The sequence below is a fragment of the Anneissia japonica genome, unplaced genomic scaffold (genome assembly GCF_011630105.1).
Source record: "Anneissia japonica isolate Jap-2015-1 unplaced genomic scaffold, ASM1163010v1 scaffold287709_len1912824_cov184, whole genome shotgun sequence".
NCBI classification, from domain to species: Eukaryota; Metazoa; Echinodermata; class Crinoidea; order Comatulida; family Comatulidae; genus Anneissia; species Anneissia japonica.
The window spans coordinates 1,402,863-1,427,253 of NW_022751466.1; the positions used below are offsets into that span (position 1 = coordinate 1,402,863).

The 24,391-nt window shown below is 34.3% G+C and overlaps 1 protein-coding gene across 1 annotated transcript in view; it reads right to left on the reverse strand.

Moving 5' to 3' along the window:
* Positions 1 to 390: 390 nt before the first annotated feature.
* LOC117121626 (tyrosine-protein kinase SRK2-like) overlaps positions 391 to 24,391 on the reverse strand; it is a 42,945-nt gene continuing 18,944 nt past the window's right edge. Inside the window, exons 3-8 of the mRNA XM_033266863.1 lie at positions 21,853 to 22,016; positions 16,250 to 16,418; positions 12,755 to 12,916; positions 9,767 to 9,945; positions 8,380 to 8,536; positions 391 to 7,628 (exon numbers count right to left, since the gene is read on the reverse strand). Coding sequence (XP_033122754.1) covers positions 7,417 to 7,628; positions 8,380 to 8,536; positions 9,767 to 9,945; positions 12,755 to 12,916; positions 16,250 to 16,418; positions 21,853 to 22,016 — 1,043 coding nt within the window. The 3' untranslated portion in view covers positions 391 to 7,416. The remainder of the gene's footprint in view (positions 7,629 to 8,379; positions 8,537 to 9,766; positions 9,946 to 12,754; positions 12,917 to 16,249; positions 16,419 to 21,852; positions 22,017 to 24,391) is intronic.

The window sequence follows — 24,391 nt, forward strand, 5'->3', positions numbered from 1 at the left end:
AAAATAAAACATAAGCTGCAACCATTAACATGCGCACATATCCTGGTTAAGTATCTTGGGCATTCACTGCGCACGGCATGTGCGCAACGGATCATCTTTACCGACGATTAGTTCAGACTGCCACCGACAATCAGCAGATGGCAACGCGCTGTCTATCACTCCAGAGTGGAGTTGGATTCGTTGTGCGATGATCGTACTACGCAGCGAGTACCCTGCTTACGAGGCCTCTGTGAGATCTGTTTATTCCCTTGTAAGTACAAGGATATGCATTCTCAAGTCTGAAATGTTCTTGCTAGGAAAATTCATTTCTGTCATGTGAATGATGTAAACACTATTTGAATTACTTCTTTGTAAGTGTACACAACAAATTAAGAAAGTACACAGAAATCATCAATTTTATAATGTGCTTTTAATGATTGGAAATTTCAAAAAACACATCAAAGAAATCATCACACATTACTTATTTACCTTGCGTGAATGAGAAATATGATCCCATCCAGATGGCCTTATCCTTTCCATCCTCCCCACCCAAATGGCCTTGTTCCCCACCCAAATGATTTTCCCCTTAACCAGACAAAATACGAAAAAAAAAATTACATTTTCAGAAGGTTCTTACAGACTTGCAATTTATTCTAACATGGTTATGCCAGCTTTCACTTTTATCCACAGTTTTAAACAATACGGTATCTAATAACCTTGCTGAATTTACAGGCCAACAATCTACCCAAAAATCCATCAGCTACTAACTTCAACATTTTGATTCCAACTACGTACACACCTGTGGCACCATGGGTGCCTCCACAATTATTATTATTGACAATGTAATCCTCCCTTTTTATTGCAAACTAAAACATGCCGGTGACCCATTCAGCGAATCAAACAGTTTTTGAGGAAGATCTACAACTTTACTGTATTTCTTCCTTATTTACATGACATGCACCAAAGCATGAGTCGCATAATAATTTAAGCGCGTCAACAGTGGCTTGAGCTTGTGCTGGTGCACACAAAACTGCTCATGTCTGGTGTTTCTCTGTTCAGCTCTATGTGAACATGTTGACCAATCAGAAAATGTTGTTTTGTTATTTAAGGGTTGGTATGGTGTTGTCAGCGCATACTTCCAGGCATTTTCCCCCTAGTGTGGACACCCTGACATGTTCAAGTCTGGCAAGAGTCAGAAGTGCAAACGTAACCTTCTACAGTATTTCCCTACGAGTACGAGGTCATTCATACCTAAATTGGTTGAGGAGGTAAACATACACCCATGCCAGTCACCATGCAATTGTAAATACTCCATAGATGACTTAGGGTTTAAAGATATATCATGTGTTACAAAGTATGGAACAGCCTTCAAAATTCATCAAATCCAAATAAGTTACGATGAGACACAGACCAAAAAAAAAGGTGTTTTCTGATTCACATACTTTTTACTGATTACCTGTTTCAGATTACCGGTTCCAGCTAATTTAAGGTTTTACATTAAAAAACATAGAAGCAGGTATTTCTTCCCAAATCTAATTTTCAATTAAAAGCTTATTTAAACATTAAAGATGACTTTATAGTAATTTCATTATCAGGAGGTAATACATTTTTAATGAACACTTAATAAACATAATTGTAAATATGTACTGTATGCAAAGAAAATTAATATTAATAATAATAATAATAATACCAAGAAGTATTAAAGAAACTATTAAGATGTAATGGTTACAATTTTTGGTATAATCAAATAATAAAATTTCCAGTATAACAATACAAAATAATGCTTAAACAAACCAGTTTTAAGATCTCAGTCTTTGTGACCAGTTAAGCTGGTGTCCACATTATCAAATTTTCTTGTATGCCCATATATAGTCATGACGTGCCTATATAAGGTTATAATGTGATGTCACATAACCATATTTAGGCATGTCACATGTTTTTTTAAAACAAAAATAAATAAATCTTCAATTAAAAAGTTTAAAATCTGGCAACATTTTCCACACCAAAACTTAGTACAATTGTCCATATCACTTCCAAAATGCACACTATTGGACACAGTTAATAAACAAAATTAACATCTTCTACAATAGTAACAATGTAATGACTGTGCCCACACAGAGGGCAGCGTTTGAAATCTACGCAGTTCTAGAGCCCTTCTTGAATATTCAGGTAGAAAATAGCCTATCATCTGCCAGTTCTCTAAATCTTCCCTCAAATCGATTCCATACAACAAATATGTATGAGGATGGCCAATTGGTTAATGTCATATCTCAATACAAACTTCAGTCATTTTCTGATCATTAACCGCATCATGGAACAATAATAGCTCCATGTGCACCTAATCTCTATAAAGATACAATAAAATTGTACAGTTTGTACAAATGTTCCTTCATTGTTGCACATGTTATGCTCTAGTTACATCATACAATTGGAAGCAAAAGGTAACTTCAGGAACCCAAGACATCAACATCCTTAAAAACAAAAACAACGCTTTCATAGTAGTGTTGATTTGTGTATCAAATTGGAGGAAAAAGACAATAAAGACCTAATAAATAATTATTAATTTACAGATAGAAATTGTGATGACACAATAGTTTTATATACTTATTTATCATCAGTAGTCGTCTTTGATTCTGATACATGCACCACTATTAAAAACATCTGAAAGACATAGCAAAGAGATTCTTTTACATAAAGAACCTAAATAATCATAATGATCTACTGTAAAATACATAAGTTAAAATTAAAGACATTAATAAAGTTTTAATAATCATAAAGGAATTAATAAAACAGAGCACATTGTCAGGAATCCCTGTCCAGTTTGTTGCATAAATTGTATAATAAACATAAAGGTGTAACAAAAAAAATATATATATATTATATTATATTCATGTTTAACAAAAAAAAAAAAATTGACCTACAAAGCAGGATTAACATGCTTGGAAAAAATTATGCTAAAAATGGTTAGCCCCATTACAATTAGTTTATTTGAAAACAGGTAGTTCATAGATTCAGCTCATAGAGAACATAGTGTAAGATGCCGATACAGTGTACGAAGCAAAAAGGACAAATACGCTAAGCTTAGACATTGTTGCCAATGTCAGTCTATTAAATAACACATTCTGACCGGCCAGTTAAGTTTGTTGACAGCATTTGAATGACTCCACACCATGCAGGTACAGGTGTCCAAATTTTACCAGCCTGTTAATAGCACAAAAATTTATCAGTAATCTGACAAGTCTGAGTATTACAGGGAAAACATAAACAAAGGTCCTGATAGAAAAATCATTGTTCTGGATTTTAGATATTTCCGTACGTCCATGATTAGACAAAACAACTATGGAAAAGTTTTGTAGAACTTGAGAAGTCTGTAATTCTTTTCTTTTTCTTCAGAAAAAAGTCAGTCAAAGAAAAATAATGAGCCTATTTCAACAAAAAATAAATAAAAACTACAGTTGGATGGAAGTTTCTTACAAGAAATTGACTTAGGCATTATACTGTATAATATTATTACATTTAATCAATTGCAATTTATATAGTGCCTATACAAAAATTTTAAATTGTTGCTAAGGTGCTTATGGAGGTTGAGCTGATAAGAAATTAAATACTACTGTTAAATCAATAAATAAGAAACATGGATTCTATATTCAATTAATAATTGCCATTAAACAATACAGACTATCTTGGAAGTTTGAGTATTGTACATGCAAGTTTTACAATAATATTTAAGGTATAGCAGACATTATAACATCATTAAACAATTTTAAAAAAATTATATTACTAATAGTAATAATAATACCAAATAAATACAATGCATAGACTAGAATCTGAGTTTGAATACCAAAGGTTTCATTAGCTATAAATTGGTACCAGTTAATACTATGTACAGTACATGTTTACTGGCTTCAACACACACGTTTAATCAATATCAATGTATTTTCCCACCATTTCTTCAACTGTAAATCCAGGAGTCCCACAAGGGAGTCTCAACAAATTCGGAAATACCTCCTTTACTCCTGCAAACAAGAAAAATCTCCTAGAAAATAATCCATCTCCTGCAAATTCATATTTGCATGCTTTTACTACTGTTAATTATCAATTGTCTCCTGGATATCACCGTGCAAAGCAAAACAAAATTAAATGTGCTTAGAAAGTTCTGGAACTGACACCTTCCAACTTGCATCCCTTGCAAACTCATGAATTTTCTTTTCTCCTTACATGTGGAGTGGAATGAACATAGCCACAAAATAAAATGGGGTTGTTTATTGATGTTTCAACATCAGTAAAAGTAACCCTTTAGGAAATAAAGGTAACAGAGAGGGAGGAGGCCATGAATTTAACATAAACAGTAACTAGTGTGCATGTCAATTTAACAAGGATGTAAACATTTCTTTTGCTTATGTAAATTATTATCAATAATTGTTTCATAAAATATGTAAACACTTTTAGTTTTGTTTACTTCACTCTCGAAGTACAGAATCAAACAAAGAAAACTTGTAATTGGTCATAAACAGAGAGTTTACATCCAGTGAAGTGGAGTATTATTGCTTAGTGGTTAAGATGATTGCCTTCTAATCCAAGGGTCTTGGATTCAAATACAACAAAACTTTTTTTCACAACTAAAAATAACTCCATTTCCAAAGCCTCATATAGACACTAATTTTATAAAGCGTTGTTCCATCAAGTAAATGGGGATAGAAAATAAACCCCATTTCATAAAACCAATTTATGGAAAGTAGAATTTTGTGACCTTTTACACAGTCCCCCCTCCCTATGTGGTAGCTCAACTGGTACTAATCTGGCAGAACAGGGAATACAAAGTCAATTTATTATTAACGTTTCTTATTCCTTTTTAAAGTTTTTAAAAATGCAAGTGTTGAGCCCTTTAAAATATGGCCCAAAACTGCCAATTTTTCTAAGCACTTTCGGAACCCCCACCAGAGCTTATCCCCCTTGGGCCCTGACTGAAACTATCTTAGCCACCACTGTAACTTTTATATATGACCATGAATTTAAAATGGCCCAAAACTGCCAATTTCTTTAAGCACCTCCAGAACCACCACCATAGCTTATTCCCCTAGGCTGACAGAAACCGTCTTACCCAGAATGTGCCGGAAGGTAGCTATTATATATGACTAAATTGCAAATTTCCATAGCGGCCAGCAATAAAATCATGTTTTACAGTGAAACTGGCTCACATGCTTTCATTTATTTGTAGTTAAAAGTGTGCTACCAAGTTGTATTTATGAATCAGATACATAATAATATATTAATTTAGGCTAGATCTGTATATACCGTACCAAGTTTTGCAAACCCACCATCAGCCGATAAAAGAGTATTCCAAAAAAATTATATTTTGGCCTGTTGTTAGCGCACCTGCACTGTGGAAAATTGTTTCAGAAAATAATAAATGTTCCTTTCTATATTTCTATCCCCCACTCCACAGCTATTATATCTTTCGATAAGAAAATTAATTCTCAGTCGAAAATGCTTACATCTCCACATCGTATTCTTATACAAATGTAATGGGATCTCGAGGAAGGGTAAGGGCACACTCAATACTTGTTAACTCATGCTTTTTCTTTTATGTCAATAACATTTCATTTTGATTTTTGTCATCTGCCCAGATGATTTTTGTAGAATCATTTTAAAATCAAGTTTGCTAACCAAGGTATACAAAAAGCCTCACCTGATAACATATAATATAATTTTAGTTGCAAGGGCACAGCCTCTTTCTAACCTAGATATATCCTTAAACACAACTCAAATGATCAATAATGTGTTATGCTAATAACAAAGAATAAGTACTGTATATAATGATAATGAATACAATGAGGATTAAACAATCTTCCTACTTTAAATATACAGCTTCGCCAGAATAAAATTATAAATTATACAAGTCATATTGTGCCTAAAATTTGTTCATTTTTATTTTTATTAAAATTTTCCTGTTTCTTATTCATGGTTAAAATTTGTTCTCTATTCACACAAGTAAAAATGAGTCAGTAATAAATTTCATCATCTATCTACAAAATTTCCAAGGCTTTCTTCATTATGAGCACAAAATATGCTAATTTGGAAAATTGTATACAGTAGCCCAACAATGGGGTTTTCTTCCACGTGGGTTACAGTACTTTTCGTCCACATTTTTACCCATTACTACTTTATGTCAATACTTCCTTTTTTTTAAACTACATTTTCCTGAAAATTCATGTAACAAGGGTAATAGTCAACAGATACTGTACTAGTATAACTATACATCTCGCATCTATAGTTGAAAACAGGCGAGAATAGAATTATTAAACTGAAAGAAGTGTTGACCCAACAATCTAGGGATGAAATGAAGAATTTTGGATTCATTTATAATATTCAACAGTGGCCTAGGAGCTCAGCTAAGAGAATACAAATATGTTGGCGTTTTTATGAAATTTGAAATACAATAATATTGTACAATCACTAGACAAGCATGCATACAAATTGAAGAAAATTAAAATATTTGGCAACCCATGTCAGAATTTGTTGTCCAAGTGTAAAACTGGAATGTCTTTAGTGCATGGAAATGAACAGTGGTCTTTTTGTTTTTGTTTTCATTAAATTTTGAAGATTCAGCATGAAAATTTATTACATTTTTCTTGCTGAAACTCCAGCTGATATTCCTCCGTGTTGCAACTATGGTAAGAATAAATCTTACACATCGTACATTCTTATACAAAAAAAAACATTAAAAAACTATCACCAGCATGAGAGTGACATATATTATAATTCTTAACATGGAATTTAACATCAATTTTAAATATTTTACAATTTCTTTCAGGTGTCTACTTAAAATATTTAAAATTTCAGAAAAAGTTTCTTAAAAATTCACAGCCTTATTTTCAATGACTATTTATTCACTGAATATTCTGTATTAGTACACAAACTTAAAAAGTAATGCGGTTACTTTATTAATAAAATAATCAGTGAAACTTCTTTAAGAAAAGAGTCCATTTGATTATTATGATCAAATTCATTTCACATGAGAAGAATTTATGAGCTAATACAATTAATAAATGACCAAATATACATTTTATTCTGTCAACAAACCATCATCTTTTTGTTAACAGGCTTAATTACCAGTTGTGTATATATTGTCTGTGTACTTAAAATACTTTTTCCTCCTACAAACAAATGCTAAATAATTTCAGAACGCTCAGTTAATAAATTGTTCTCATTGTTCAAGAACAACACAGACAGCATGAACAAGATATTCAACAAGATATAAGTTGATTTTTAAATTGGTATAAAAAGTTCACAACAATCAGTCTTATATACCATGTTGACTTTCTTCTTTTTTACCAAATTAATACTTTACAATTTTTATTCGGTCAGTACATCATGCCGTTGTCGTAGTATCAGCATTGCTCGGACACAGCGTGTTGCCTAATGGCTAACAGTGTTTCATCGTATAACGCCCTGATCATGATAAACTGTAGGATCGATTGTGAAGAACTCTTCCAGACGCCACTGCAAGGTCTCAAACGTCGGCCTCTCGATCGGATTCTGCTTCCAGCATTCCAACATTATTGAGTAGAGATCCTCGGGACAGCTTGGCGGACAAGGCATACGGTAACCACGATCTACAGCCTCTAGTACCTCCTTGTTTGTCATGCCTGCAAGAATCGATGCGTAATCACCATTAAAATCTTATTCCCAATTTCCAAAATTGTAAGTGTAAAATAGAGGCCTGTAACGCTCTCAAAATGATGGACATGTGCACATGTAGAGCCTGCTTTTGATTAAGCACTCCACATACACTACACTAGACCCATTCCTAAACAATTTGTTCCGAATTTGTTCAAGAAAATACAAATGACCTTTCCACTAAATTTTCCCCCCCACCCCCAGATATTGTTGTAAAGGTCAACACATATGTTTGTAGTTCTGATTGGTCTATTGTTAAGTTTGATTGTATCCTTATGTTTCAGCTGATGGTCTCATCTGCAAAATGGCCCAGGTGCAATATGGCCCAGGTGCAATATGGCCCATGTGTAATATGGCCCATGTGCAATATGGCCCAGGTGCAATATGGCCCATGTGTAATATGGCCCATGTGCAATATGGCCCAGGTGCAATATGGCCCATGTGCAATATGGCCCAGGTGCAATATGGCCCATGTGTAATATGGCCCATGTACAATATGGCCCATGTGCAATATGGCCAATGTGCATGTTAAAAAATGCAGTACACAGAAAAGAGTAGGAGATTGTCTCCCAGTGTTCAGTACTGCCCAACTTACTACCAGAAGAACACTATTGAATCGTAGGTTATACTTGGTGTACATACCGAATAAATCCAATCCAATCAAATCGTTTCTTTCTACCACCACCCTCCTGAATTAAACTGTATGTTACTGCAACCTACCTGGATATGGCAACCTGCCGTATGTGACAATCTCCGACAGCAAGACACCAAACGACCACACATCAGACTTGACCGTGAAAGTGTTGTAGTTGGCCGCTTCTGGTGCTGTCCATTTGATAGGGAATCTAGCACCAACGTGTGATTCATATATATCATCCTGTTGGGAATTGACATACAAGATCATTTTTTTCACTCAACAAAAAAAAAATCCTGAGTGTTATTCAATATGAACAATAATTAAATCCCTCTAGTACTAATCTTACTGTGATACATTTACTTTGACCTTTTTAAGTTTATAATAGTTTATTAGCCGTTGTACCCTGTTTGCGCCTCATTCATTGAACTTAAAAATGACCTAATTATGGAGAGGAAGTGTCATTCCTTTTTAAGCATTATTTTTCTTTTAAATATTAATTTACTTTATCTAGTTGTGGTATCAACAACATTTTGTGTGCAAAAAATGTTATATTATATGATTATATGGTGGCGTTATCACATTTTCGGTTATCTGGGTTCCTACAAGACTCATTTTGTGATAGGCCACAAACCATTTTAATGCGAGTCCAACAAGATAATTGGATGGCATGTTTTGATATCACCAGAGTGCCTGGACACCAGCCAAGATTTTTGGATTGATACAAAGACAAAACTAGGTACTGTTATTAAATCATACTGTACATTACTTTTAGTTTCAGGATGCTTTCAATTACCATCACTTCCTGGTTTCTACCTTGGATATGGTGTGATTTTTGGGGATTTTTACCATGCAAAGAAGATGTTAGCTTTGGGGTTATTAAGAGGAAGGTTGGTTTCTTCACAGGGCATGGGAACTATACCAATATCATATAATGCATTGAGAAAAGCCTGATCAACAGAATAATCTACAACCCGGGTGAATTCCGGAGTCGCCAGTGTAAACAACACCAGTGTAAACAACACCAAATTTGATTTAGGCCTTACCTGGCACCTATCGTTGTGGTCAGGGAGGCCTAAACTTTGCTAGTAACGGGCTAGCCCTAGACACTTTTCAAATTAAACCACCTGCGCTTCAGTATAGGCTTGATATCAAAACTGTTGATTTAATTTGCATAATTCAAAAACAATCTGCATGCTTCCATATTGACAATTGTGGCTTTGTCAAGACGAGGAGCTCAAGGGAATTGATGATCACCATCGCAACAAAAATTGAGGTCGGTATTTGAACTAGAGTTCGTTGCTGGTGTGAAATGGGAGCAACTCAGGATCAACCCGGACTTTTTCGTTTGATGTACTGTAAGTGGGAAATGCACCCATGATCACTCCGAAATTAACACAGATTTATTCTGCCATTTGACAGTGTAGGAGGGGTATTACTACAGGGTATTATTAATTGCAAATCAAAGTTTACCTTTATTATCCTTGCTAGACCAAAATCTGCTACTTTGCAGATGTTGTTGTCACCAACGAGGACGTTCCTTGCTGCAAGATCCCGGTGGATGTAATTCTGTGATTCTAAATAGGCCATACCTGATGCAACCTGGGATGACATATCAATCAATTCTGCAAGCTTCATTGACCTCCCTTTACCTGTCAATCAAATTGATGGAGTTCTTAAACAGTTTTTATTCAAGTTTAAATCTCTGGCAGAACAGTGAAAACCAGAAATAACAAAAGATGCGAGTTTAGTCCACATACTCTGTAGGCCCACATACTCATGGTATCATTTTAAAAATAATCATTAAAGTCAGTGGAACAGGATTCAATTCAACTTTACCAATCGCGAATTTTAACTGATTTTAATGACGGAATAACGAAAAATGCAACCCTTCTGTAAATCGTCAATTTTTCAGCTTCAACATCAAATAATGCCAATTTTTTTTTTTTTTTATTGTGCATCAAATGTTAATTTTTGCACTAAAATAGCTTTACAATCACTTCTCTTTTTTCAAGATGCAACTGTATTGTTTTTACTTGTTAAGTGAATATTGCCATGTAATTATATGGTACTCGCCCTGAGCATAATCACTTATAAATATAGCCGAAATAGTAGTACACTATAAAGTACTGTACATGCAATTCATTATATTAAGTTCAACTTTTATCATAGATTAGATACAGTAGGTACAATTAATGCCAAATAGTATTTTAAAAACTTCCTCGTCACAATATATCGTTGAAATAGTTATGGAAGAGTATGAAATGACCTTCAGCGAAATAATGTTCCGAATAAGCACTTGAGTCGCTTTACGATTCCTTTTTACTTTAATGATTGAGAACAAAGACAAAACAAACTGAACACAGCGGGATGTGTATGTGTTGGAATCTACTCTAAATATCGCCTTTCTAAGTTAAGGTTGTGTTTAATGAAACGTCATACTATCACATGCATCAAGAGTATTTTAACTAGATTACCAGAATATTTAAGGTATATTAAATAACTTGGATTTGTATAGGCTATACAGATGAAGTTGGCCAGGACCAATGGTGCTTAGCATCAAGTGAAACATGTGCAACAGATTAACCACTATTGAAGTCAATTAATTGACTGTATTGAAATTATTATGCTGGGATTTTTTTTTCTTTTTAATTTTTTTTGAATATTTGAGTATATTTAGAATAAATTCTTCTTGTTTAAGGTACAGGCCTCATCCTGGTGTACAGTAGTCTAAATTATGAAGCTTATGCTATTAAAGCATATCTGGTTGCTCGGTGGTACTGTATATTACCAGTTGTTTAGTGGGTCATCCACTTTTTGTGCAGACCAGCTTTTCATTGACCTACTCCATAGGCAGATTCAAGGGGATCCTACCAGCTCATCCCCTTCCTCCTCCCCTCCCCTTCCCCCAAATTTTTCAAAACTAGAACAGAATGGAAAATAAGAAATTTTGCAATCAATTTTTTAGTTCAAGTGCAAATTCCAGGCATCTAGAAGAGCCACAGACATAAAATGTTGTACAGTTCCTCACCACCAACCATGGTGAGGCGGTCTAGACCCTTCCCCTCTATTTTGAATACCACGATCCGCCACTGCACGCACACCTCCAAAAGAGTCATTTTGAGATCATCAATAAAAGAATACCATACAATGTTGACACCCTCCCCTAGTGTAGGCCTAGGTTTTGTACTCTTATCAAAATAATGAAAAAAAATGACCATATTGTATGGTAATATCTGTGTGCCTGGGTAAAATTTTACACAGACCAGTCAAAGCTTTCTCATTAATGTTAAATGTAATAACAGTATAGTAAAGGTAAAAATGGGTTAGCTTTTAATGTATATTTTCCAGGTCACGGTTTTGGTTACCTCTTTTTAACGACGTTGAAGTACAGCATATAATGCCTCCAAATTATGCTGTTTATTTTGAGATACATAATTTTTTAACACTTCTTTATTAACTCGATATTACTTAGTCATGCAGGGTCATTGAGGTTTAACTCTCAAGTCCTTTCTCATCCATATTTCTTCCCAGAGGTGGCGCTAGCGGGGGCCGGGGCCCCCTGTCAGGGAGAAAACCACAATTCGTTGAGGAGAAAAAAAATGTATATGTATTTTTAACTTATTAGTAGACTCCAAAACCGATTAAATATGGCTTTAAATCCATAAATTGTCTCCCTGGAACAATTTTAAAAGATTTTGAGCGACACCCAACGATGCCCACTTTTTTCACCGGAGACATCAGGCCCAACTCTCTCACAAAAAGCATACTCTGTAAATCTCTATAAGCCTCATTATGGGGTCTAGCAAATGATATATATATATTTTTAATTTATGACCAAAAGTATCCAAGCATTTTATAAGATAGATTCCTATAAATTGGGGTTTTGGAGACCAAACTAAAATCCACTCAATTGATAACGCATCAATAATCCTCAATAAATTTTCATTATAATGTCCTTACTTAGGTCTTGATTTGGTCTTTAGTGTATGTATTCATCATTCCAAATAATTTTGTTCAAATATGTCCTTACAATATTCATATTACAAGCTACAAATCCATGTTTTCGTGCATCAAGGAATGAAACAATTGCAGTTCCTTATAAATTTTACAAGTGCCGATTTAATTTGCAGATTTGAAAGAAATCATAGCGCTTGGTTATTGACAATGTTTGCCACTCCATCCCAACTCAAGCGATGTCAGGATATATATTAGAACAAACTTTAATATTTATACTAGAAATAGTTCAGGTTCAAGAACCTGCATTCACTGCCAGTGTCAACTTCAGTTTAATATAGCTTTTTCATTCGGTGTAAACGGGAAATGTATCCAGTACCACTCCAGAATTAATGCAAGTTTATTTTCAACTTGTTAGTTGAAATGTTATTAGGCCTCACAAAGGTACTTAGTTTATGAAGTATTATATCTGTCAACCCCTAGAGAAAGGATGTGGTTACTTACTGTTTTGTAAAAAGTCAAGAAGGGCCCCGTTGATCATAAGTTCTGTTACAATGTATATTGGTTCTTCTAAGGTACACACTGCATACAATTGAATAAGTTTTGGATGCCGTAACTTCTTCATTATCATTGCTTCTTTCAAAAAATCCTCTTTATTCATTGTTCCTGTAAAGCAAAAATATCTACAGTTAGTTTTCACATTGTTATATTATGTTACTTCATTGATCATCAAATAGTTTAAATCTTGCAACACTGAGTTAAAAGTAATTATACTGTATAGGACTGTATGTGAACTCCTTTTCCGGTACTTGGAATTTGATGTTTTATAAGTATAACTGCCAGTTCAATTCAATGTATTGTTTCAATATGCCATTTAAAGGCCATTATCCACTAATAAACATTATCAATAAAATCCAATACAAACTACAATAAATTATTTTACAACACAGGTATAAATACAATAAAGATGAGTTAATTTTGGCCAACATGTTGAGAACTTGCTTTATAAGGGAAGGGATAATGTATATAATAATATAGTGTTTGTCCTTTTGCCAGGTTTAATACCATGCGATACTCAAGAGCATCATTTATATTGGTTGCAATATAAACATAAACTGAGAAAACTGTGAATAAACAGTTAATATAACTTTGTATTTAATGTACTTTTCTTTATACTTGTACTACTTTGTATATTGTACTACTGTGTGTGCTTGCTTATGTGTTCTGTGTAAGGTTTTCTAGCACTCAGTATTTTAGTACTATGTACCTGAGTACCATACTCATACTTCAATAACATGATATTCAAATTTCATCCAAAAAAATTATCATTCACAGGGACGTGCAACAGAAACTGTTAACCATGTTTACATCACTTTCTGTTTTGTTGTACTATTATACTAATCAATAATTAGCACAACGGTGAAACAAGGTTCACAATAACATTAACAAAAGAATGGTTAAAATACAACACAACCTTGCTCCATGAACAGAAATGGTCATGAATGGCTCTGCATTTGTGCAGTGCATAATATTATTACTGTATCTACTTCACCTTGGCTCATACCTGGACCATCCAGAGCCGTAGAGAGAGTTTGGCCAATTCGGTTTCACGGGATTCTGCTATACGCGCGTGTGATTGGGTGGATCGCAAGCACATGACTTACACCGGCCATGTTGTCACCAAAACAAAACATTGGCAAGCCACAAACTAACACGATAGGATATATTAAAATCCCATAATTGAATTGTCCTCATGAACAGAATAATAAAAGAAAGTTTATGCAGCATCAGTGTTATAAAGTTATCGCACGCACGCTGTTTGGTAACAACATGGCACCATGCGCCAAGTTGGCCAAACTCTCTCCATCTACGCCTCTGGGACCATCAAGCTGAGAGCTCCCTCATTCAGTACAGTTTATAGTTTCAACTAAAGGCTACAACATAAAGGTGCTGGCTAATATCTTGAAACAGGGTTATTAAGTATTACATGATGACATTGGTACAGGGCTGAATAGAGTAGCACGTTTATGGAGTGATTGAATTGTGTGGAGACTTAAGCCCTGGTCCTACAGTAACTCAAAGTTTAATACAATACACCAATTAGTGCATCATGCCAACAATTTTACGATTTATTTCATTAATTGGAAAACACAAATCAAAAAAACTGAGAGGAAATAGGAGCATTTAACAAAGAACCTAGAAGTTAAGTTTTTTCTTGTCAAAATGTACACATACTATACAGCAAGTTTTGAGGGGTTCCAAAAGCTAGTTTTTCTTGAGACGACTACTACTACTACTAATTGGTCTACTGGTCTATGCAGTGGCGTATCTAGGTGGTGTACCCTGTCCCCCCAAGTTGCCTCACACCCCAATTGAAATTGTTCGAAACAAGAAAGTAGGTAAAAATTATCCTCATGAGGCAAAAGTTTCACATTGGATGAAAGTGCTGAAGTTGCCAGCGATGTCCAGTTTTACCAATTCTGAGATTCTGAGATATCACTTTATTTTGAGAGCTAACTCCCCCTTACTTAATCATCAAGCACACTTCACCTTCACACCCCTATGAGTCCCCCCTATTTAAAAACTAGATAAGCCGCAGGGTCTACGTGCAATGCACTGTGATTCATCTAGGGAGCAAAGCATGTATTTTTGCAGGTTTGTACAACAGGAATTTTAAATTTCAATTACTGTATCATTAAAACAAGGAAAAATCTGTTTAAAAAAGTACTTTATGGACCTGTATCTGCTACTACAGTACTCACACTTTATGGAAAATTATCCTTTTTCACATGTTCTTGACAATGCAGTGAAGCAAATTAGCCTAGACTTTTTTTATACCTTGTCTTGCGAACTTATTTTTTCAAAGGTCGTCAGAGGAGGGCGGAGAAAAAAACAAAAATAAAATTTTGTTTTCTTATTTAGCAAATGGTTTTGCAAAATTATCATTATTGGCAGGCGGCAAGCTCACCAAACAAGGTATAAAAAAGTTTTGCCTTAAATAAAATAACAGAACTATTTGAGCCTACTGTACTAAAAACTACCAAATGTTGTTCAAGATATTTCATTCAATATTTGATTTTTAGTTATCCTATGAATCAATGTTTAAGTAGGTAATAAATATGTGTGGGTGTCTATATCAGTGTGTATATATACAATCATAATACTATAATATTACTGTATACAGACCTAAAACCTACCATAACCCACAATTATTGGTGTTACAATTAGTCATAGTGCTGTTTATGGTAAAAAATATGTAGACAGTGAAGTGGCTTTTTTAACTAATATTATTTCCATTTTAGTTTCTATGACCTCTGAATCAAAATCAAAAGTTAATGTTTCTTTTTTGAAACACTTGCACTTATTGTTCAATATCAATATTTTATCTATTTTTAATTTTGATTTGATTTGAAAGGTGCCGGTAAAAGTAGTCAGCACACTGTAGCTTGAATCACACAAGCCACTTATAAATTTAATAACTGTACTTGATACATTGTTTATTAACAATGTTAGCTTTTCTTTCTCTCTTACAGAATTTCACATATTTCCCTACTACTAGTAAACATGAAATAATTTCCATTTTGATCTCACAGTAGAGTTAATAGTTGTTTATGTAACATCTCCCAATTACAAACTCTTGATTTTACCAATTTGATTTGCGGTCATTACAAACAATCTCTTTCCAATGGATAAAACTTTTTCTTAAATTTATTTAGTTTCTTTACTCATCAGATGGAATAAAAATAACCAACAGAGGCATAGAATGGCAATATCTTACATCAGACAACAACTTTTAGACTAATTTGTAGGGGCATCAGGCAAGAAATAAAGATAAATTCACTCACATTTTTTTTACTTTGTAAAGAAAAATGCTAAAAAAAAACGCTGTCTGTGTTGGCCTTAACACATTGGATCAGTTTCTGAAGTCTCTCGACTAAAAAAGGTTCTATGTTCATGTACTGTAAACTCAATTATTAGAGTGAAATACCATGCCCATACCTTGTTTTAATGTTTTAATTGCAACTGGTGTAACATTGTTCCATAGACCTTCCCATACTTCTCCAAACTGACCAGATCCCAGTTTGTTGGTCAGATGCAGTGATGTCCTGGCAATTTCCCACTGGTCAACGGTATTGTATGATAGGCCAACAGTCTGTGGCTTCTCTAACTGTAGATGATAAAAAAGTAAACAGTTTTGCAATTTCAGTTTAATGAGGTAAAATTAAATTAAATAAATTAATTTCTCTTGAACAACAACAGCTCAAATCTCAATTAGAGTATGGAACAAAAATAAAAGTATGTAAAAATAAAAGTATGTAAAAACATAGAACAGAATATTAAAATTACAATCATTATCATTATTAGTATTGGGAAATTTTGCATTTGTATTGTTCATGTTCACTGGATCAGTGCGGCTTTCACCGACTTTTTGTTATATAGTGAGATTAAGTTCGCTTTTGTCTCCCTGCAAACTTACCCAGTATACCACCAACTGTATGGAACTGGAGCTTTTTTTTGGCAAACAAAGAATAAGATTAAAGAATAACAAAAAGTACCATAAATTTTGTTGACTGTTTTTCCATTCATTTGTTAATAAATATTTATTAAAAATATTACTTGTAATAATTCATGCTGATCATAGGTTAAACCTCCTGTTTTATTTGGTACTCCACATTAATTTCAAAATTTTCGAAAGAATAGATGATAATTAAGTAGCTTAAAGTAATAAAATGTCCCAATTACAATGTAATTAAGGCTCTGTGTTATATACAGTAGGGCTAAGCTACTGGTCCCAACTGGTGCAGCCCATGGTAGGAACTGTAGGCTTATCAATTTAACCCTTTCCTGTTGCACAGGGCATCCTAACGATGCCCCTTATGTCTAACCCTTATGGGACGCTGCAGACGTCCTGTATGCTCAGTTATATTAATAAACTGCTACTGTGTCCTGCTGCCCTCAACATCTAACTGTAGGCCTACTGTAATGACGGCAACGTTTGTAACTGAAGTAAGAACCTTAGCGACTTCACCTCGTCAAAAAAAGCATGATTTACTGATAGTAGTATTGCTCGATGTACTTTTTCAACTTGAGATGATGGTAGGTGATTTTGCAGTAAAATACCAGCAGCATCTTTCTAAGATAGTGGTTCAAAGGGTTACTGTAACACAAGCTAAAACACTCCTTGAGTTTTTGCCTGGCTACAGTAAGAAAATTATTTATTTTGTCCCTTGTAGACTCAAGTTCAATGTTTACTCTATGCCAAAATTGGTACCATGGTCTAGATAAATTCAGACATGACAATAATTATTTATATTGTGTGATGTAAAAAAGATCTTTTCACAACCCAAATTCTCAATCCTGTTTCAATACAAGAATGATCGTCATATTTTATAGAATAATGCTTTACCTTAACTTTTCAAATGAAATCATCAAAAAGCTAAGGAATTTTAAATAATCCAGAATTGTTGCACATTTAAGCTTCCATTCAGATAAAAAGCTACCGTAAAACCTCGAACTGAGGCTACGGGCTTCCTTTTTTTTGCGAACTTTGGATGGTCTTCTTTCCGAGGCTACTTTTGCAAAGTAAAGTGGGGGGATGGGGGCTTCTTTTCACAATGAATGCTGTAAATTGTGTGAATTTGTACTAGTATAAAACAATAAATAAGGTCACTATAACATTAATCTGTATCATGGAGTATATTTAACTGACATTAAATCACCTGAACTACTGTACTGTATAAACCAAGCTTGTATTAAATTATTTTGTTTTTTGAAATTCAGGAATACAGTAGTGTATGTACCGTACTATCTCGATATCCTGATATCTATGACATCTTGAAAAGAATCATTGGGCTTCTTCTTCGAGGCTAATTTTGCAAACTAAAGAGGGAGCTTTAATTAAAGATGGGCTTCACCTCGTGATTAAGCCCACTGGGCTTAAGTTCAAGGTTTCACGGTATATAAATTAAACATTAAATATCAAGAAAAAATGACAGCATGGTATAATATTTTCTTTCTCTTTTAATTAAATATTTTAACTCGTTCTTTAACATTACTTTAGTTAATTGTATATGATTTGATTTTATATACTTTACTGAGCCACTGGAAATCTGTACTTTCGTACTGAAATTTGTATTTCAGTATAAAAACTAAATAATATAAAATTTTATAGGCCTATACAGTTCATCAGGTAAAAACACTATACTGTAGCACATTTAAATATATTGGCTCCTCTCATTTGTATAATACTTAATTGTATGTAAACCTATTTAACTGTAGAAATTTAAATGACTATCAGACCCTATAGCACACTGACCTTGACTCTGTATCTTGATAGTTATTTATATCAGGCTCCACTTGTAGTAATAATATATTAATATACCAGTATAATGTATTTAATCTGACACATAGAACACCAGAGAGGGTATTTCCTTTTCAAAAGTAAACAGGAATTATTCTATCTTCTTTTTTACATTTGTACTCATCATTGTGTGCACATAGTTTAGAATTTACTATTTAGCATTATTAGATCATTTTTAAACAATTTTACGCCTGTATGAGGACGGCACTTCTATTTTTCCCCACATCCATACTAAGCTACTGGACAATGCTAAGCCAAGGCTTGGCCTAGAACATTAGATTGGAACCTATTTTGTAGTATTTTATACTAATTTATACTTCTGTATATGATGTGTATATAACTCATGACTATATAAAAATGCAACAGTAGCAAGCCAGTGGATCTAGTCAAAATATAATCTTGGGCTAGTAATTAATTTAGGGCAACTAGACATGGGTCTAGCAGTAAACTTTAAATTATAACTCTGAAAATATGTGTGATGTACGAAACAACCCTTGTAATGACGATTCATAACTTGTGTCTGTAGAGACACTTGTTGCTTTCACTGCATTGTACTTTACTTCCGTGTTTATCAGTACCAGCAAATATGCTTAGAAGAACAGGGTGTATGTAATTCCACGGATAAATGAATCCACACAAAACTCTTTCTTAAATAGTAAACACATCTAAAATATTCAAATTCTTCAAAACTCCTCATTGTGTATAATGTATGCTTGCGTTTTAACACTACTGTTGTAAGAAACTATCCAATACCATATGGCAGGGGTCCCAAACTGGAAGTCATTTCCGGGTGGTGGCGCGGGTCAAAGGGTGGTATTGGGGCGGGGGGTGACCATTTCAGCCCCACCATAGTTTGAGCCGAGGTAAGAAAAGTTATGATTATGGCCCCTCTCGGACTTCAATTTTCTTTTCTACCCCACTTTTTCTTAAAAATATTGTTGAAACATACTGTAGGGACCCAGGCCGGCTGCCTCCCCCTTGAATCTGCCACTGATTTGGTTAATGGGCTTTCTTAACACACTTAATTTTATTTTGCTGCACATAGTGATAGCCTTATGCACTGACTTCCATGAGAAACTTGATAATAAAGCAGTAAAAATTTGCGGAGATTGGTTAACTTCCGAGAGATTTTTGCTTGCTTGAGAGAGTGCGGGAGGCCGTTCCAATTTCTTGGGACCCCTGCCATATGGATGCACTTCAAATATTTTCGTTTACCATTATCTCAATTAACAATTTTTTTTCTTCTACAATACAATCTCCACCATTACCCAGATGCACAAAAGTTTGTGATTGATTAAAGATAGGCCAATCCACCAATGTAAGCAAAGAGAGCAAGGGCCACCACTTAATTTATAAATAGAGCATTTTTGTGTTGCTTGGTTTGTGCCTCTAACTGCAAGTACTATATTATGAAGGGAAACATAGGCCTACCTGTTGGCAAAACTGAAGCAAGATTTTTATTCAAACCAAACATCAATTTAAACCTTTTACTGAAATCAGGCTCCTACAGTAAAAATTTATAAAAAAAAAAAAAAGACATACAGTACGAGAGATTATTTTGACATACCGTAATACAAAGAATAACAACAACAAAAAACTTCAATGTGTATAGCACAAGATGATGCAGAGAAATCTAAACATGAAGGGACTACATAATCATCTTTATTTTTTTTTTAACTGGATGAGAAACATATTTTTTTAAATTTAATTTATAATCGGTAAACATCGGATGATTAAAGTAAATACCGTATCAAGTTCAATGAACTGACAATGAATGAACCAAAGAGGAAACAGATTTCTGAATGATTCATTTTAATAGTTAGCCACAGGTTTAATAAGAGTCTAGCCATACACATAAGGAGGAAGGAGAATGTCAAGTGGAAGCTAAACAAAGGTACTTAGCACTTCATGAGGATTTAGACCCTTCACCTTTGGTGATGCTGAACAACGCAAAGTTTTATCATTACTGACAACAACAACCTGTATCTCAATACCATAATACCTACAGCACGTCAAGGAAGTTATGTACGTACAGTATTACCCCTGTCTTTCTGTTACTGTAGCAAGGTTTCAAAAATAGTCTCCCAGCGGGAGCATGTATCCGTGCGTCTACTGCCTTATACAGGAATTTTTGTTTTTTTAATTGTATCTTATGTTCTTCAATATGCAGATGTGTGTATTATTGTAGTGTATCTGGATTTTTCATGAAAATTTTCTTTCATAACAATATTCTATATAGGCCTACTACTATATTACACTAAAAACACTTTAAACATGAGTAACTTTGGGAGTTACCACGTTATGTCGTTGATCACGAAGAGTACTCCCATGTTCTAGAGGGCGTCCTTCAAATGACAGGTGTTCGTGGCGAACGCGTGCTGCGTCTCTATAACACGTGTTCAAGTTTCAAACCCAAGTTTGTTCGAGTTCTGAACGCTATTCGATTGTCAATAGAGCACCCCCTACCTCATGGTAGTAGTATCCATCATGCCTAAACCAGATTTAGCCTTTTCCGCCATCTTTAATTGCTACATCATGACATAGTGTCTACGTCCCCGTTGGGGGCAGTAGACACAAAAACTAAGGAATGGATCATCATAACATTTAGTGGAATGTTAACATAATAATCTAAGAAAGAGATACAGTAACTTTTAAGATAAGGTCAAAGGACAAGATCAAAGTTCACAAAAATTAGATTTCCCAAGATGTGGGTATCAAAAAACCCCCTGAACAAATAAACATCAATTACAAAACAGCACAGAGGTCATTGTCTCAGCAGTTCCCTGTAGTGGAGCCACAGACTTACAGTATACTGTGGAGGAAAGTGCTTGAGCCCAGCAAACTGCCTTTTGTGGATTATCTGCATAAAAATTACCACACTGAGACAGCAACTGTTCTCTGACATCTGTGTGCGAGACTAGTTGAATGTCACCCACCATCTATTTTATGCACCACACTGCTCATAATCTTACTTTAATGGGGCTGTTCAGCCTACAGTCGATTTTTCTCAAGGGCTGTGTTCATGCATGGGTTTTGCCTGGAGATAATCTTATGCCTGTCACCCTAGTCCAGTATAAATCTCAACTTATTAATTATTTCAATTATGTTGTATGTTGTTGCAACTTTTATAAGTGTTCAATTTAAGCCTACCGTACTGAAGGTTTGCCTACATTCTTGTCATCTTTTTGAATTTATGATAGGGTGCACGAAAATGAAAAGCTAGCATCAACAATGAACTTACCAACACACAGGGTCTTCTAAGGTTTACACATAGACCGTCTGGATCTCGCATGTAGTGTTGTGTTAATTCTGCTAATGAACGGAATGTGCATCGTCGAGCTATAAAATACCCGCCCTCATCTAGTTGACGAATCCTATAGTGCTTCACAGTGTCACCATCTCGCACTGCAGTGAAAGAAAAAATGAAAGTATAATGAATGTGATGACAATGCTACTGATCAGTGATAGTTGCATGTGCTAGTGATATATAGATAAAATCTCACTAGTTGAAAGAATGCCGACAACAACCCGTCAATCAGCCATGGTGAGCACATGCTGAACCGCCACATTGCATTTCCATGGAAACCGCCACAACGAGGCGCCCCACCGTAAAACCTCAAATTGAAGCCCACTGGGCTTAATCTCGAGATAAAGCCCATCTCGAGACCCCTTTTTTAGTTTGCAAAATTAGCCTCGAAAAGAAGCCCATGGGGCTTCTTTTCAAGTAGGCATAGGCTTCTTTTCGAGACAGTACACAGAAACACTGATACATGAATTTTAGAAAACAAAATGAATTAAACACAAGTTGGTTTATACAGTAGTTTAGGTGATTTATTGCCATTTAAATACACTTCATGATACAGATAGATGTTACAATGGCCTTATTTATTGCTCTGTAGTACAATTTACAAAATTTACAGCATTCATTTTGAAAAGAAGCCCCCCTTTTTACTTGCAATAGTAGCCTTGAAAACTGAAGCCCATCTCGAAAAGAAGCCCATTCAAAGTTTGCAAAATAAAAGCTGCTCAGGGCTTCAATTCAAGGTTTTACAGTATGGCGGATCATTTTCAATGACGATCTACTCAGATTGCCACCAAAAACCAACAGAAGGTATCCCATTGTCAAGCACCGATAAAGTGGAGATGGATTATTCGGTCAAACGGAGTGTCTGCCTGCTTTACAGCATTAATTTTGAGTTCAATTACCAAAAGTAATTAATGGTGGTCAGATATTCAAAACATACTTAGTGACTATACTATAACACTTTCTTCATTAGGGTTTTAACAAAAGTTATATAGTTAACTAATTTCTTTTAAAATCTGATTTACCAAAAAAAAAAACAAAAAAAAACTAAGCAAAAAAAAAAACAAATAAAATTTAAGAATTTCATCTGATTTTGTTATACAGTATATTATATTCGTCTAATTAAAAGAAATTTACATAAAATAAAATGATTAGTAAGCACTAAGTGGACATAATAATCAATAGGAATGGCAGTTAAAAATGGTTGTTAAATAACATGCGTTATTAAAAAAATATTAATTTTGCTGCAGTGTGCCAACCTGATTGTTAAAACTTGACAAAGGAATGTTTTCTTAGCTGCGAATCAACATTCATTTGGTAACAAAGGTTAATATTACAGAATCAATAACAATGACCGTCCCCACCATACAAATGACATCACTACCTGTCCTGAGGGAATCATGATGCTGAGCACACAGATAGGCTCCTGCATTTTAATGGCTCTACAGCAGCTTCTTATTGAAGTATGTTCAACATTTCCAATTCCAATAAAAATCAAATGAATTATTTATTTTGTATCTGAACTTTGGACTAGTATCAAGCACAAAAACATATTAGCGTCCTATTCAAGGGCATCGCCTTTGACCTTGGCCAACAACATTAGTACAAGATACAGTAACAATAATATAAGGCCATGTAAAAAAAAAAAAAGTTGTTTTAAACACAAGTTGGTTTCATACAGTAGTTTAGGTGATTTAAGGCCATTTAAATACACTTCATGATACAGACAGACGTTACAATGGCCTTATTTATTGCTCTATAGTACAAATTCACAAAATTTACAGAAAATCACCTGACCCGACCAATTTTTTTTTTTTTTTGCCAAAACTCATAAAAATATTGTCTTTCTGCCCATAATTAAACTTCAGCTAGCTTTGGCTTTCTTTGAGTAAATATTTTGACTTGCAATTGTTTGTTTGTGTAAATTCTGCCTGATTGAACGCTACACTGAAAGATCCGGCAAAGTCAGCCACCATTTACATTAGGCCTTGCACTCCATGGAAGATTCAGACTTGGCATGTATCAATGGAGTGGTTTCATTACTGATTAAAAAAAAAAAAAACACCTCCCTCCCTCCCGACATTTTTAAAAGAAAAGGACGATCAACAACTCTTTTTTTTTCACATGGCCTAATCTAATTTTTTTACAAAGAACCAATGACACATAATGTGGATCAAAGGTTAAACAATTTTTTAAATAAAAGTAGTGACAATGTATGGTTTGGTGCCAAATAAAAATAAACAAAACACCATCTTAGCCTTTCTTTAAAGTTTTACAGTAATTATTGGAAAACTACCTGCAAAACACAATGTTAACAATAAACAATTAAAGGTCATTAATCAAACCTGACCTCGAATTTTCATTATGATGGAGGATTTTATGTCCTGTGTGAATCAGTATATTAAGTCATTTTTTGATTAATTTGATTACAAACAGGTTTCAAATATACTATTTAAAGAAGATTGAACTCTAGTTG